The sequence below is a fragment of the Dermacentor variabilis genome, chromosome 9 (genome assembly GCF_050947875.1).
Source record: "Dermacentor variabilis isolate Ectoservices chromosome 9, ASM5094787v1, whole genome shotgun sequence".
NCBI classification, from domain to species: Eukaryota; Metazoa; Arthropoda; class Arachnida; order Ixodida; family Ixodidae; genus Dermacentor; species Dermacentor variabilis.
The window spans coordinates 65,005,225-65,020,594 of NC_134576.1; the positions used below are offsets into that span (position 1 = coordinate 65,005,225).

A 15,370-nucleotide genomic window follows, 5' to 3' on the forward strand; every position below is an offset into this window, starting at 1 on the left:
AAAAAGTAGCACAAGAGAAAATGCGTACAAACCATGACGGCGACGTTACGACGAGAGTCAGATCACGAAGCTTGTATGAGAAGGATGAAACTATCAAGATCGATTTTCCCACGGACTCAAGCTGCAAAGAATCTTCCAGGCGGTGGCCAAAGATTGACAAAAGCGTGTGCTTTCAAAGAATATGCAAAGTTCGTAAGGTGCTAATTTGGTGTAGTGTACATGTTGTCATTAACCTGCGGCCATATTTACATAGGCCAGAGCGTCCAGTGTGTGAATACCCTTCTAAATAAAAGTTCGACAATCACTTGACAAAAAATAGCCACGCACGCTCAACTACTGCAATATCTATCCTTATAAATCTGTCTTGTGTAATACGATTTTGTTTTCTCATAAAAAGAAACATGCAAAATAACCGAGGTCTTCCATGCCACAAAGCGTGCCGATATGGGCGTAGTGAGCCAGATTGTTTGCAAGGTCTGGGTTTTGCTACATTTTTTTTATAAGTTTCTGATTTTATATGCTGGTGCAAATGCTCGCCTATATATATATATATATATATATATATATATATATATATATCTATATATATATATATATATTTATATATATATATATATATATATATATATATATATATATATATATATATATATATTATTTATTTATTTATATATATATCGGAGCCGCTAAGAGGAAGTTCTAACTCGGGCCTAACTCCGGCGCGGCCTATTCAAATAGATGTAAAACGCCGCAACGCTTTTTTCAGACAACCCCTGGACCGATTTTACTGAAATTTGCTGGATTCTAGAGAGAAAGGTAAACTCTAGTGACTCTAGAAAGGTAACTTCTAGCGACTTTTGGAAGCGGACTTTCCATTTAGGGCCTCAATGTTGTTAGAAGGATTTTAGAGATTCGAAAGTGCGAAAAAGATAGAAGAGCGAAGTTTACAAATTAATAGCTCCGCATCAAGAATAGATATCACTGTTCTGTAAGCAGCATCCAATAGATCGTTCAAAGCGGACAAATTCGATATGTAAATTTATATCTTACGTGAATTCTTTACGTTGTGTACAAGGGTCCTGCGAAAGCTGTATTTACTATTGCTAATTTTCTTTTGAGATTCATGTGTAATATATCAATTTTGTCCGCTTTAGATGTGCTGCAATACGCAATGCTATCATTTTTTATTGCCGAAAGACAGAGTTACAAACTTCGTGGTTTCGTTTCCCGAAATACGCGTTTTTTGCCAATTTTCAATAAACAAATGACCTAAATCAAAAATTCGGAACCAACAGTCAGACCTTGTCAAACTTGGTGCAGTGGTTGCCGATAAAAACGAATTCTCCTTTTACATATATTTAGATAATATCACCCGAGTTAAAGCTTCTTCTTAAGGGCTTCTTTCTCCACTATCGTGTCCGCGTGCCCGCGGCGGCGCTGAAGCAGCTGTTAGGCACTCCCCATACGTGGACCGATCCCGAAGATAGTGCAAAACCGACCCGACCCGCGGCGGCGTTGAAGCAAGCGTTAAGCACTCCCCATGCGTGTGCCGATCCCGAAGATAGTGAAAACCGACGCGACCCGCGGCGGTGGTGAAGCAGGCGATGAGCACTCCCCATGCGTGTGCCGATCCCTAAGATAGTGAAAACCGACCCGACCCGCGGCGGCGGTGCAGCAGGCGTTAAGCACTCCCCATACGTGAACCGATGCCGAAGATAGTGCAAAACCGACCCGACCCGCGGCGGCGGTGAAGCAGGCGTTAAGCATTCCCCATACGTGAACCGATGCCGAAGATAGTGCAAAACCGAGACGACCCACGGCGGCGGTGAAGCAGGCGTTAAGCACTCTCCATACGTGGGCCGATCACAAACAGTGCAAAACCGACCCGTCCCGCGGCGGCGAAGCAGGTGTTTGGGTGGCGATGGCTGCCTTAAAATTCCTGCCTCAACTCGCCTTGCTGTCATGAATTTTCATAGTTACTGCTAATGCTTCATTATGTTAAGCACTCACCATGCCTGGGCCGATCCCAAAGATAGTGCAATACCGACCCGACCCGCAGCTGCGGTGAAGCAGGCGTTAAGCACTCCCCATGCGTGGGCCAATCCCGAAGAGGGTGCAAAATCGACCCGACCCGCGGCGCCGGTGAAGCAGGCGTTAAGCACTCCCCATAAGTGGGCCGATCCCGAAGATAGTTCAATGGCGGGCCGACTCGCGGCGGAGGTGCAGTTCGCCATTAAGGTGCCCACATACACTGCATTGCTGGTCATCCTTCTTCACAGAGTGGAAGGGCACTGAGATTTTTTTCTTATCCGCGTTTGTCCTGCATGCGTCTGCGATGAAAACAAGAAGCAGGTATGCATGGAAAATCCAAGGTGTCGGCAGCAGGCGGTCGCGCAGAAGTTAGCATGCCCAGCCTCTGCACATACTTACAACTGCATTGACATGTGTTCGTGGTAGTGATAGCGACCAAAGCTCTCCTTTTTCTGCGCGCTCTAGCGATTTTGAAACAAAGGATGTGATTAGCATGCCCAGCCACTGAATGCAAATTGCAGCAGTTAAGAGTGGTGGAATCCCGCTGGGGCTGATTTTGAAGAAAGCTTTCTTTCTCTGTCCGCTCTCGCGATGGTGAAGCTAAAAATGAGGAGGAGGCCTGACGGACACAACGTTGATCTTCACAATAACATAATGGATGGACGACCTGCGGAAAGGGGAAGGCACAGCGAGTTTTTAGGCCTTCACTTGTCCTGCAGTAAAGCGCTACAATGGCTAGTATGCCCTCATGGGTATGGACCGAACTGCTTCTCAGTGCTAACACTGGACTGATACTAAGAAAATGCTCCGTTCTCAGACACCTTGCTACACTGAAATTGGTAAAACAATATCAGTTTATAAAAGTGCTTGTGCCAATTATCTGGTGTTTTTCTTGTGTGTGTGGACGGCATAAAGGTCCTGGCAATGAAACGCTCGTATCAACGTTTTTGCTGGAGTTGCACACAAACAAAATTCGGTGAAGTGTTCGGACAGCGATCGACCAGCCGAGAAGACCAACCCGCAAATTAAAAAAAAAACTCGCTGGTTTCAGATCTTCCAATGTACTTGGCGCTTAGCTATCAACTGTAACATTCGTCTTTCTGCGCTCTTATGAAGAGCAAAATTCCACATTACTACAATGTCAACAACAGTACACAACATAGACATGTTTGAAGCTGTGACCATGCACCGCACTTTTGTACATTTAGACCATATAGTATTGGGGCAACACGTTTGAGCAAAATGACTAGGTTTTCGGTCAAAGCACTGCGACAGGCCGAAAGAAATCGTTGTCATGCCCGGTCGAAACAATACCTTCTGAAATCTTATTTACTTATATATATTTTATTGAAAAATCACTATAACCGTTTATACATTTGCTTCGTATGAGTTATATACTAGCTTGCCTCGGGAATCTAAAAAATGTGTTTTCTTTGCGGAAGAAGGCCTTAGTGAAAAACGACGCAACATAACAGTACAACATCCAGCAACGTTCCTATCGAGATGACTGGCGAAATTGGGCACTGAGAGCGTGTCGATTAGCGTGCGATTGAAAGTTGAATTATGATCGTTGTGAGCTTGCGTTGCGGCTAGCAGGAGCGAGTAGTGTTAGCGATGACACTGGTGTGGAAATGGTCAGCTCGGTCAGCGGATTCTTGTGTATCTCCACATTGGATGTCGGAGCCGTCACGATGCGAGCACTCCTGTGACATTATTAGCCCAGTGGGCTGGGAAGGCTCGAGTGGTAGCTCACCTTGTGAGGCATTGGCTACTGTATAGGTACTTTGCGATGATGAGAAGGATGCAGCAACATGCCTCAATTAGCCCACCCCCAAACATTAATTAGGCCCACCCCCAAATTTCAAGTTGGCACACCCTCAATTTTAAATTAGCCCACCCCGAAATTTAAAGTCGGCCTTGCCAGATTTTCATTTCACCCAGCCTCAAACTTCAAGTTGGCACAATCCCAAATTTCAATTGGACCACCCCTAATTTTGAAGTTGGTCCACCCACGAATTTCAATAAATCGCCCCCAAATTTCGAGTCGACGCACCCCACATTTAAGGTTGGCCCACCCCCATATCGCCCCTAAATTTCGATTGGCCGACCCCGAGATAGCCCCCGCATTTAGATAGGACCATCCCCATATCGCCCCCAAATACCGATTGGCCCGCCTCCACAAACCACCAAACACTCCAATATCACCTGCAAATCTAAGTTAGCCCGCCCCCATATCCGCCCCAAACTAACGCTGGCCCTCCCCTCGATCACCTCAAATTTAGGATGGCACACCGCAAATCACCCCCCAATTAAGGTTAGTCCACCCATATATCACCCCCCCCCCCCAATTCAGCTTGGCCCAGCCGCACATCACCCCCATGGTTAGGCTAGCCCGTCCCCATGTCACCCCCAAATTTAGGTTGGCCCGCCCCCAAATCAGCCCCCAACAGCCTCGTCCACCCCTCTATCACCTCAAATTTAGGATGGCCCACAGCAAATCACTCCCAAATTTAGGTTAGCCCACCCCCATATAACCCCGATTCAGCTTGGCCCAGCCCCATTTCACCCCCATAGTTAGGGTGGCCCACCCCCCACATATCACCCCCAAATTTATGTTCTCCCACCCCCATATCATCCCCAAATCCAGGTTGGCCCACCCCCCGTATTCCTTCGAACTTAGGCTTACCCACCCCTATATCACCTCAAATTTAGGTTCGGCCACCCCCATATCAGCCTCAAATTCAGCTTGGCTCACTACCATTTCACCCCAAATTTTGGTTGGGCCACTCCCATATTACTACCAAATTCACCTTGGCCCATCCCCGTATCATGCCCAAATTTATGCTGATGCCACTTCCAATTTCAAGTTGGCCACCTCAGCCCTTTTTAAGAAGACCTATGTATTTATATGGGAAATTTTGCTACGAAAAAAGCAAATGCACCGAACGAGGGACGCCATATGTTGATGCTAAATGCTGACGGCTAGCCAAGCTAGCTTCTCTGCAGAGTGACCGGAGCAGACACAGCACGGGAGATTTATTCAAATGGTTTTTTTTACGGCCACACCTACGGATTCATTCCACTTGGCTGTAGCGAACACATTAACAGTAGCTATTAATCCAGACGCTGCACATCTTCTCCTAGTTGGTGCATTTCGTATTTGGATGAACTTTTAGAAATAATTAACGTTCGGGCAGCAACTCAGCCTAGCAGACCCTTTGTTCCACAGAAATGTTGCATAGGAATGGCACTGGCCACCGGGTGGCATTGTGGCCAAGGTGGACCTGATTCGCTCGGAGTGTGTGCCACTAAGAACTGCCGAAAGTCAAAGAAAATGGACCTTCCAGAAGAACGCAATAAGAATAGCCATTTTGTTCTCCCAGGTTCCACGCTACAAAGCACGAAATTTTTTTTACATAACACAAAGTCATGCGCAAGCTTCTAGTTATGGTCTCCAATGAATAAAATCTTTATAAAAGCGATGATTAACAAATCAACAAGACACCGCTACGTTTTAGGAAGGAAAAATATGAAACATAATATTTCAAGAGCACCACTATAAAACCAGAACCGAAAGCAGAGTTGTGTTTCTGCCATCTGGTAGGAGACTATGAAACTAGGTCCTATGCGGCTTTAAAATAAGTTCGAATCGGGAATCGAACCCCGACTACCGTGACGCGGGGCTATAGGAGCGCGCAATTGTACCATGCGGCCACAGCTTTTGAGGCTTCGCCGGGCTTTACGCTCATTCTTTTATAGATACCATATGAATTTTCACGACAGTGTTACAAAAATCGCTTTTCGGAACAGTGTTACGCCATGTGTGGAGAGTCTCCGGACTACGTACGCTGCACTGGGTATTAGGATAGGCGCCGTAGTTTTATCACACGCATCGTTCTTGCCTCGAAAATCGAGTACAATCTGTCGTCGTTTCCATAGGCTTCCATTGCTAAATCTTTAACCGCTGTGGGAACAAAATTCTTACGTGCCGTAGCGTGATCACTGCATTTGGTTCGTGTGGATTGTCTTCCAGGACACGTCTGTCACCTGCCTTTTTCAATAATAGTCCTGCAGCTTTTGTTATTCGCGAAAAACCCGCTCGTTCCATTGAAAACGCGCTAGCTTCGTGCCGGGCCCGCTTGGAGCGCTAGTTGGTACGTGTCCAGAAAAGCTGGATATGGTGAACAATATTCACTTGATTATCTTCGCGTAAAATGGCTCGTCTCATAAAAACGCGATGAACGATATCCTTGGCACAGTGTATACACGAAGACCCTGCATGCTGCCTTATATTTTCCTCCCCCCCCCTCCCTCAATGTACGAGCATCTCGGTCTCACAGAGTAGCGGCGCGCATGAGCATCTCTGCCATTGCGCAAGCCCTTCGCAGTAGACAGGCATATCGATGATCACGAACTCGTTCAACGCCCTGTCGGGACTTTCTTGCAGGAGAGAACACATTGCCTCGACAGAACATCGCTTTATCGCGTGAATATAACCAAAAATGTTGCATCAATGAATAATCTGTTCCTTGAAGTGTGCTTTGAGTTCCATTATATAAAATCAAAAAATTTCCCCACCACCAATAAGTAGATCGATCTCCAGGCGCGTTCCCAAGGTCTCCGCTACGGACGGTGCTATCGGCATGACACTGAGCAACGGGCTAATAAAGATATTCCTTTTAAGGAGAGCGCAAGTTCTTTTTTTGCAGAAAAAGCCCACGTAGAGATAGGCCGAACACAGTGACGGTCTGATATAGACCCGTCAAAAGTCGCCTATATAAATGTAAATTCTTTTGATAGGAATTCTTGCCGCATGAGTGCATGCCTTCTAGCACAGATGCAGGTGGGAAACCGTAAAAAGTGCCCTTAAAAATAATTTATAACTGCACTCTCAATCTTACACTTGTGTATTTCATTTCTCTCCCTTTGATCATGTTCGCCTCACTGAGTCATTCGTCAGACTTTCCAACTGGTGCGAAACATCGCAAATGAATATTAACTTCCGTAAGACTGTCATGTCCTTCTCTAATAAAGCTAGCCCGTTCTTTTTCAGCTACGAATTTAATTATAATTTAAGTCAACGCGTTTCTGAACATAAATCTCTTGGTCTCACTCTCACCACTAAGCTGTCCTGGTCAAAGCAGATTGATTCCATTAAGACTAAAGCTCTACAAAAACTCCGTTATTTACGTTGTACGTTGTCTAATTCTTCGTGTGACACTAAATTACTGTTATATAAAACTATTGTTCCAAGAGTATGGTAGTATCGTTTGGAATCCCTACAAGCAGTACGAAACAGACAGAGTTAAGGCCGTCGAAAGGAAAGCCATTGGATATCTACCGACGTTATGGCTACCAGTTCTCACCATCGTCGGTCATGTCCTCAGTCAACCTAACACGTCTCGCCGAACTGCGACACGTTAATTCTTAAAAATTTTTTCACGGCATTATTCATTCCTCTTGTCGCCTCTCCAGTAATGAATATATCACCTTTGCAAAAATCTATTCTAGTAGGAGACACCACGCGCTTAATATTACACCCTTTTTTGCTCGCACTAATACTTTCAAACAATTTAAACTTGGAATTCGCTACCAGGAACGACCCGTGCTCTCTCATTAAACGGATTCGGGTCTGTGCTCCCTCAACACTGCGCGTAATTTCCTTTCTTTGTTGGCTATTTTATTTCTTTTTTTCTATTATATATTGTTATCCCCTCCTGCTACAGCCCCACGATGCGCTGTAGTCGCGCAAGCATCGGGCGGTGACACGCAGGGCTGGCTCAGCAGGCCAATCAACCGCTTTCCTTGTTCATAGGAGGTGGCGTTTGTTTTGTTTTACAAACCACTAACATTGCCTACACTGAGCTGCTTGTCTAATCTATTTGGCTGACAAGAGCCGAGGAGCACGTTCAAGTAGAGAGATTCGATGGGGCCGAGTCAGTGCACTTAAAATCGGTAACCGGATGAAGAGGCTGGGGCAGCGTCTGGGATTCGTCCGCTTTCCCTTACTTCGATTGCGGTGGCTAGTAGAAAATCACGGCGCACTGCAACGGAAGGTTAAGAATACCGCTAAAACAGATCCTCAGAGTTGGCAGATCGAGGTCATAAACGCGCCGAAAGTTCTCGAAGACATTACACGGCCACGCAAACAGCTTTAATATAGGCAACTAAACCCATGCTCTCCGGCAGGTGCGACTAGCCGGAGCCTGAGCGATTGGCGGCAGTTATCTTTTATTCCTTTCAGAACGGGGCAGCCTGCGACTATTCAGAAGAAAATTCAGTTTTGTTGGACATATTAATGGATCTTTAAAGCAGACACATCACTTTGACGCAGCCAGTTTTCGCGGTTTTGTGACGTCGCGGGACAGGCAGGTGAAGAGGGTGCAGCCCGAAAACTTGACCAATAGCCGAGGTCTAATGACTAAAAGGAATTGAATCAGAAATAAAAATGTTTAGTTCGTTCTGCGCAGTCATGCATAATCAGTGTGCACAAGTCATATCAGATAGGGAGCTATCGCGGTTTTCGTGACATTGCTTGACAGACAGGCGAAGTTGGGGTGTTCCAAAAATGGTTTTGACCAAACACGGAGGGCTGATTGCAGAAACGGAATAGAAATGCTTGGAATAGCCTTTCGTTATATTGCAAACGGAATAGAAAAGTTTGGAATAGCTTTATGTTATATTGCGAACAAGACATTTTTAACGCGCTTAAAGGTACCTGCACCCTGCGACAAGAACTCTGGTCAAATATGTGTACGCGAAGCACCACGAGTAGGGGATGCAAATTAAAACACATTGATCAAGCGTAAGATTGTTAAGACAAATATTTACGTTTTTGCATCTGCATCTACGCTGGAAAGCATGCACCCTTGTACCAAGAATTAATAAAATATATATTATATATATTTGATGAGAGTTCCTACAAACACCACAAGATTGCAAGCCTTGAAGCGTAGATGCAGGTCGACATTTTGAAATATTTTTCGCACAATTTCTCTCTGTAATCGTAAGAATACACTTCAACACGGTACAATAATTTGCACAATGTCAAGGCGTTACTCGATCCAAAAGCGTAGCGGATGTCGAGGCTTATTCTTCAAACAGATGCTCCACAGCTCAGGATCGCAACCTTAGGCTATGTCTACATATTGAGCTTTCATTGCATAAGCACAAGCTACTACTTGCCCTGGCTGAGCATGTACTGCTTTATTTAAACACGTGCTCGGGCCAGTACAATGATTCTGTTATAAGAAGCATGTACCAGTTAACTTTTCAAAGAAAATTTTTGCCCAGGATTAGACTCAGCTTCTCAAACGAGTGTGGCAGAGGAAACGCTGTTTTCTTCCTTCGTCCAAAGAAAAACCAACAATGCTCGTAATCCTTTATACAGCACAGTTTTGTTGCAGTAGCCGGAAGTGAAGTTTGCTTCACGAACTGTTGTGAAGAAGTGGTCACATTTACAGCCATAATGCCGTTCAAGAAAGGCCACGAACACTGAAGATGCTTCACAGCAAGGATCACAAGGGTTCTGAGGAAATCAACTACGTAGAGAGATAAGTTATGCTTTACTCTTCTAAAATAAGAAAAACCAGGGCCACTGTTCCCCGCTCTTCACAAAGAATTGCAGAATGCATGTACCCGGATTAGAAGTCTATGTGCGAAGAATTGCAGAATGCAAGTACCCGGGTTAGAAGTTTATGTGCAACAGTTTCGTTCAAGCAGACCTTGCCACGGTTACCTTTAAAGAATACTGAATGTTCTGGACAACTACACACAGCAAAAACCTAAATTTCGATTCTACGTGCGGCAAGTGGCTTTGTTTTGCACACAAGATAGTGCAAAACAAAGCAACTAACCAACAACCGTGCGCATGCCGCAAATCAACAACGCTGTATGGAATACCACCATGAAGGCTGCAGTAACCACCAGTCCTGCTTTACGCATACCCTAATACAAGCACAGGAGCTTTCTCCAACATACTCCCACGCCCACTATGAAACAACAACTCTGAACAACAGTCCGTTTTCTGCATTTGTAAGTTCAGAAACAAATATCAAAATAAGCAGAAACTAAAACAGATTGTAACCAGGATATTAAGCTCTGCTTTCTGCAGACATATAGTTAGCTTGGTTCCGTATCGCTGAGCCCTATCTGACTTAATTTACGCCCCGCCATAGTTTATCCGTTCTCGGTGATATAACCATACAACTTCATCGGAGGCAATAAAAAAGAAGATATTATTCACATGCCAGAATTGTAGCTAAAATATCAGCCAGCGCTCAGAATAGCCTCGAAAGCCTGCTGTCCCAACACTAACCCAGCGGCGTGTCGCTTCGTCTTTTTTAATATATTCCTTTGTTTCCCCAATGAAACTTAGTTGCGAGTCGAGCGCAGTATTGTTGTTGTCTTTATTTGTTCGTGTGTTTTTGTGCTTCTGCAGTACCTCCACACCTTTATGTAGAATCAGAAGTCGTGAGATGACATGCACCGATTTCCACTCTTCTTGGACGTTTACGTTGTGCGATCATTCTTAGCGACACATTTTACCTTTTTAACCCGCGTACAATCACTTTAACACATGCACCAAGGAGGCTGCCATGCCACGACACTGTACACGGACCAAACAATGTTTCATTTTGTGGAGCCTGCCTAGCCCTCGGCCACTTCCTTATTACCTTTTTACCTTATTTGCAACATATCTTACAAATAAAATTTCGGGTTTTACGTGCCAAAGCCACGATGTGATTATGAGATTTGCCGTAGCAGGGGACACCAAATTTTGACCATCTGGGGCTCTTTAACCCGCCGCTATTACCACAATACTCGGGTACCTTTGCGTTTCACCGACATTGAAATGTTGCCGCCGCCGCCGCCGGGAGCTGATCCTGCGACCATATGCTTCGCAGCTTAACTTTAAAGCCTACCGTCAAGGCTATGGAACATATCATACACCCCGTCCTTCTTTACGTTTATCTTGATACATGTACAAGAGCTCCTTTTCTTTCCCCTGCAGAACACTATTGCCGGTGCAACATAAGACCACCATATCAAATCAGTTGTCGCAAATAAAAGCGGTCACGTCTTTGTAATGAAATGAAACGGTTGGCTTTAAAAACACTCTGTGGCGCTGCTACTTGCTTCTTTGTTGTTGAAACAAAAGAAAGCCATCATCAAACCTGACCCTGGGGTGACGCGGTGTATAACAGACACGCCGCGGAACGCCGAACACTGCAGCCTTTCAATCCCTATACAGTGCTTTGTTTTGCGCTTTGACCAAGTTGTGCAACAAGCTTTAGAATGAACGCATAATCGTTGACAGATTAAAATCGTGGAGAATCATCCTGCGAATGCGAAATTTCGCGAAGTTCTTTTTTTATTCGCGCGTCATAAAAACTAAAAACATTAGTACATAAAAAATACTAAACATACTCAAAAAGGTAAAAATATCACTCGAGAAGAGGCCAAAACGTTTAGCCTCATTTTCAAAAGCTACGATAAAAAATGTGTGTAGGATTTCTCTATTTCTGCAAATAAATGCAGGACCCATTTCCGGATGATAGCCGACGGTAATGAGATTTGCCTTCAAGCATTGTAGCAACACTGTATTGCTGAACTCACGCCTATTTTAAATCTAGTTGCCATTCTGGAACTTTCGTTACTTAGACTACATGGTACCAGACCACTCTGGTATTGACATCGCTTGCCTAGGTCGCCCATAAGCATGGCGTTATGGCCATGATTGCATAAAGCCGACTACCTGAGGACGACCAAATGACAAAGTATGACCACGATAGAATTAAGAATAAGCAATGACGTCGGTGAAATGACAATGGCGCCTATACGACGACGGCATCGCGACAACGAGAAGCATTCGAGATAATAATGATAACGACGACAGCGCGCCAAATGACGGAATGACAATAATGGGGTGGCAAAACTGGATGACAGAACTGGAACTACGATGATTAGGCGACCAGAACGACATGACAACGGACCCACAATAGGGACTGCCTGACGTCAACGTAATATTGATGTTTTCACAACTTCGGCATAATCGCCATCACGGCCGCATGATTACGATTAAATGACGAAGGAGAAATAAGGCCGATTGAACGAAGAAGGCGGTTTGTTGAGGACGGAATGACGGCAACGTATCACGACTGTGCAGCGACGATGGCGTGACGAAGACGTTATGAGAGTCGGATGACGAAAGACAATATGGAACAACCACGATGGCATGATGAAGGCTGGACAACAAACCGATCTCAACGAATGTATGGCAACGGCGGCGTAAAAACTGAGGTGCAAGTCCGCGCTGTATGCTACCATTGCTTTGTGTCTCATTTGTTGTGCGCGCTACAGATTCATAATAAATAGCTACCAACTCGTGCAGCTTTCAATACATTTATGACTAAGACGGCATCACGACAGGCAGCGCGTACCCATTGCGACACCCATGTCGACTTATTACGGACGGACGGACGGACAGACAGACAGACAGACAGACAAAGCTGAAAACGGCAGAATTAGGGAAATAATGCTAGCCTCGTTAATCTTGTTTTGGCGTGGCAAGCAGCCTTTTCCAACTTGCCTCAGCTAGAGCATTTCTTATGCTGAAACAAATAAAATGTTCCTTATGTTTGTAGAGTTTTTTGAATATGAATAATTTATTCGAAGCCAATATATCTGAGAGGTTTCCAACTCTCCGTAGCTAAAGGACCTTTCGTAATTTCAGTTCACTGTAGAATGAAAGATTGTGTTTTTCGCTAACACAGCCAGTGCTGTGCCTCTGGTCGCTGCTGTGCTGGTATGGACACATCCCGAAATGATTTTGCAGCAAAGCTGAAGTATCTGCATTATGTTTGAAAACAGCCACGTATTCACCTTCTGGTTTGGGTGGCGCTTACAACAAATGCGACTCCCATAAAACGTTCCCCATGTGAGACTGTCCAACTTATCGGAAAAAAGCGAGCAGTTTTTCCCGCTGAGTAAAAAATGGGCTACGGGGGCTCTGGAAAATACTTTTTTTCAAGCGAAGCTTGTGTTAGCTCAATTTTCGATGGATGTCGAGTAACGTAAAGACGCAATTGCTCCCAGAGAAGAGCAGCAGTTAGAAAGGGCGGTTTCATGAGTTGACAGCTGCGCCGGCGCCGGATCATGAGACAGTCGCAAGGATTGCAGCTGCACAGGCGCTTGGTCACGCCACGCGCGCAATCAATCGGAACCGTTTCGCTTCCGCCGGGTAGGGAAGGGGCAGGAAAGGGTCTCGCGAGCGCCGCCCACAACGCTGCTTCTTATTTTTTTTTTGCTTTGACTTCCTCATCAATAAATGTTTTTCACCATCACCACTACTCGCCCGTGAAAGGGCTTACCGTTGGCACACCGATCCAGCCGTTAGAGCCGCCTCAGCCCAGGCAATCCGACAGCAACCTGAACATGACCTTGAGCTGAGGAAGCGGGACGCCATAACAGTCAGGCACCGTTGCTTAACCATGTCGAAGGTACACGCCGTACAAGCTTCGCATACCCCCATTTTGCGTTAGGGAAACGGTTAGCCATATCTTTATGACTGTGGGCACACAAATTACGGGTTAGATGGAATTCAATTATCTCGGGATTGTCTTCCCACGGAAGTAAGACGTATTGGTGACGGCTATATGAACTGTACAAAGATTACTTCTCAATCCTACTGCTCATAGCTTTTACTCTGAATAGTGTGGTGCCCATAGCAATGACCTGTGTCTTCGTCCTTCTCAGTGCTGCACTAATTCGAACCTTTCATGCTTGGCGTCTGGCAGAGGTGCCTGAGAACGAAAAGGAAGCGGTTAGAGCACGCTATGTGCAGCTTCCCCGTATGCTGAAGATTGAAGGACTGGACATTGCTTGTGTGAGTATTTTATGTATTCAGCGTATACGTCGCCTTGAAGAAGACAAACCACTTGTCCAGACATTGGCTCCTGCATTCACCTTGTTCACGGTTTGCTCATCGTCTTTCATTTTATGTGTGATTGAAGCATTGCAGTGTGTTCAATGGTTGACTTATTTGGGTCTATGACGTCATTAGCGGGACATAATCCATCCGTTATCGATAGCCGCAGGATAGTGCGAGTGATGTAGGCAGCGCAAGAATAAGTTATACGTATATCTATCTTTGCTTATTAACATAATGCATGTGTAAATCGCAAACTCTTGATTACCTTCAAAACGTTATAGCAGTGCCTTTTGTGTGCACCTTTCGTACAGGCAGTAACAAAGCGATGGGAGATCTGCGAGCACAGGTCAGACTGCTTTCTTGCAACAAACGAGGCGGCTGGTCTGAAGATGTAGCATTCCACATGCGCGTGCTGTTGTGATCGTGTGTCTACTAATACTCCCCCTTGGGGCCAGCGTAAGTTAAAGATTACGCGGGCGGGTTGGCGTCTTTCCTAAAATAGAGCGTGCACGGAGTTATCGCACCGCAGAACGGCTGAAACAAAGGTCACTCTTTTCACGACACTGACGAGCACGCTGGGGAGGAGGGTTTGAATTGACGGCTCATGTGAACGACAGGAGGCGCATGTGCAATGCCATGGCTCTACACCATGTCCATGCTTCGTTAGGGGGCGCAATATTACAGGCGACAAATATGTTATGGCGTTTTACCAGAGCAATATGTAAACGCACTTGTAGTCTTTTTCTTACTCCAATCATTCCTCTTAACTTGCTTCAAGTATTTTTGAATGGATATGCAAAGAAACCACAGTAAGGCCGAAACACTACAAATCAAAGCGTCATATATATTACTCAGAACATGCTGAGCAGGATCAGCGATAATGTTTCAAATATTGAAAATTGACCACGTAAACAAATAGAATGCACTACGCCTGCCTGACACTGCAATTCTTTCTTTTTTTGGAGCATTACCCCAGGCAGCACCGTACCGCTTCTACTTAGCACACTCGTAAATGCACACGGAATGTGAATTGCTGTTGAATTATTTGCTTTCCTTTCGTAGACAGGTTTTCCTGAATCTTACGTAGAAATTCGGCGTTAGAGGATGACGGCTGATAGATTAGCACAGCATGTCTCTGCTAAAAAGACCAGCACGCAGGCACTTTCTCACTAAAGTCTGCGGATGCACAACCAAGCACAATCTAATTCACGCTACTACTTATCGCTCCGTGGTTCGTTATAAGGTGCGTCATGTTCATAATTCTCACCTGGTACGTCACGTGGCTTCGCGGTTGTCGTAGTGGTCGTCTCAGCCACTGCTGTTGTTTTTTCTGACGTGGTCGTCATGACCGGTCCTTGAACACAATTGTGAAGCGAAATAGAGAGAGCTATACGACACCGTTCAATA

General features: G+C 45.3%; 1 protein-coding gene across 1 annotated transcript in view; it reads right to left on the minus strand.

Annotated features, from left to right (window-relative positions):
* Positions 1 to 15,370, minus strand: part of LOC142592761 (uncharacterized) — a 205,765-nt gene that overhangs the window by 157,824 nt on the left and 32,571 nt on the right. The window contains exon 7 of the mRNA XM_075704421.1: positions 15,231 to 15,317. Coding sequence (XP_075560536.1) covers positions 15,231 to 15,317 — 87 coding nt within the window. The remainder of the gene's footprint in view (positions 1 to 15,230; positions 15,318 to 15,370) is intronic.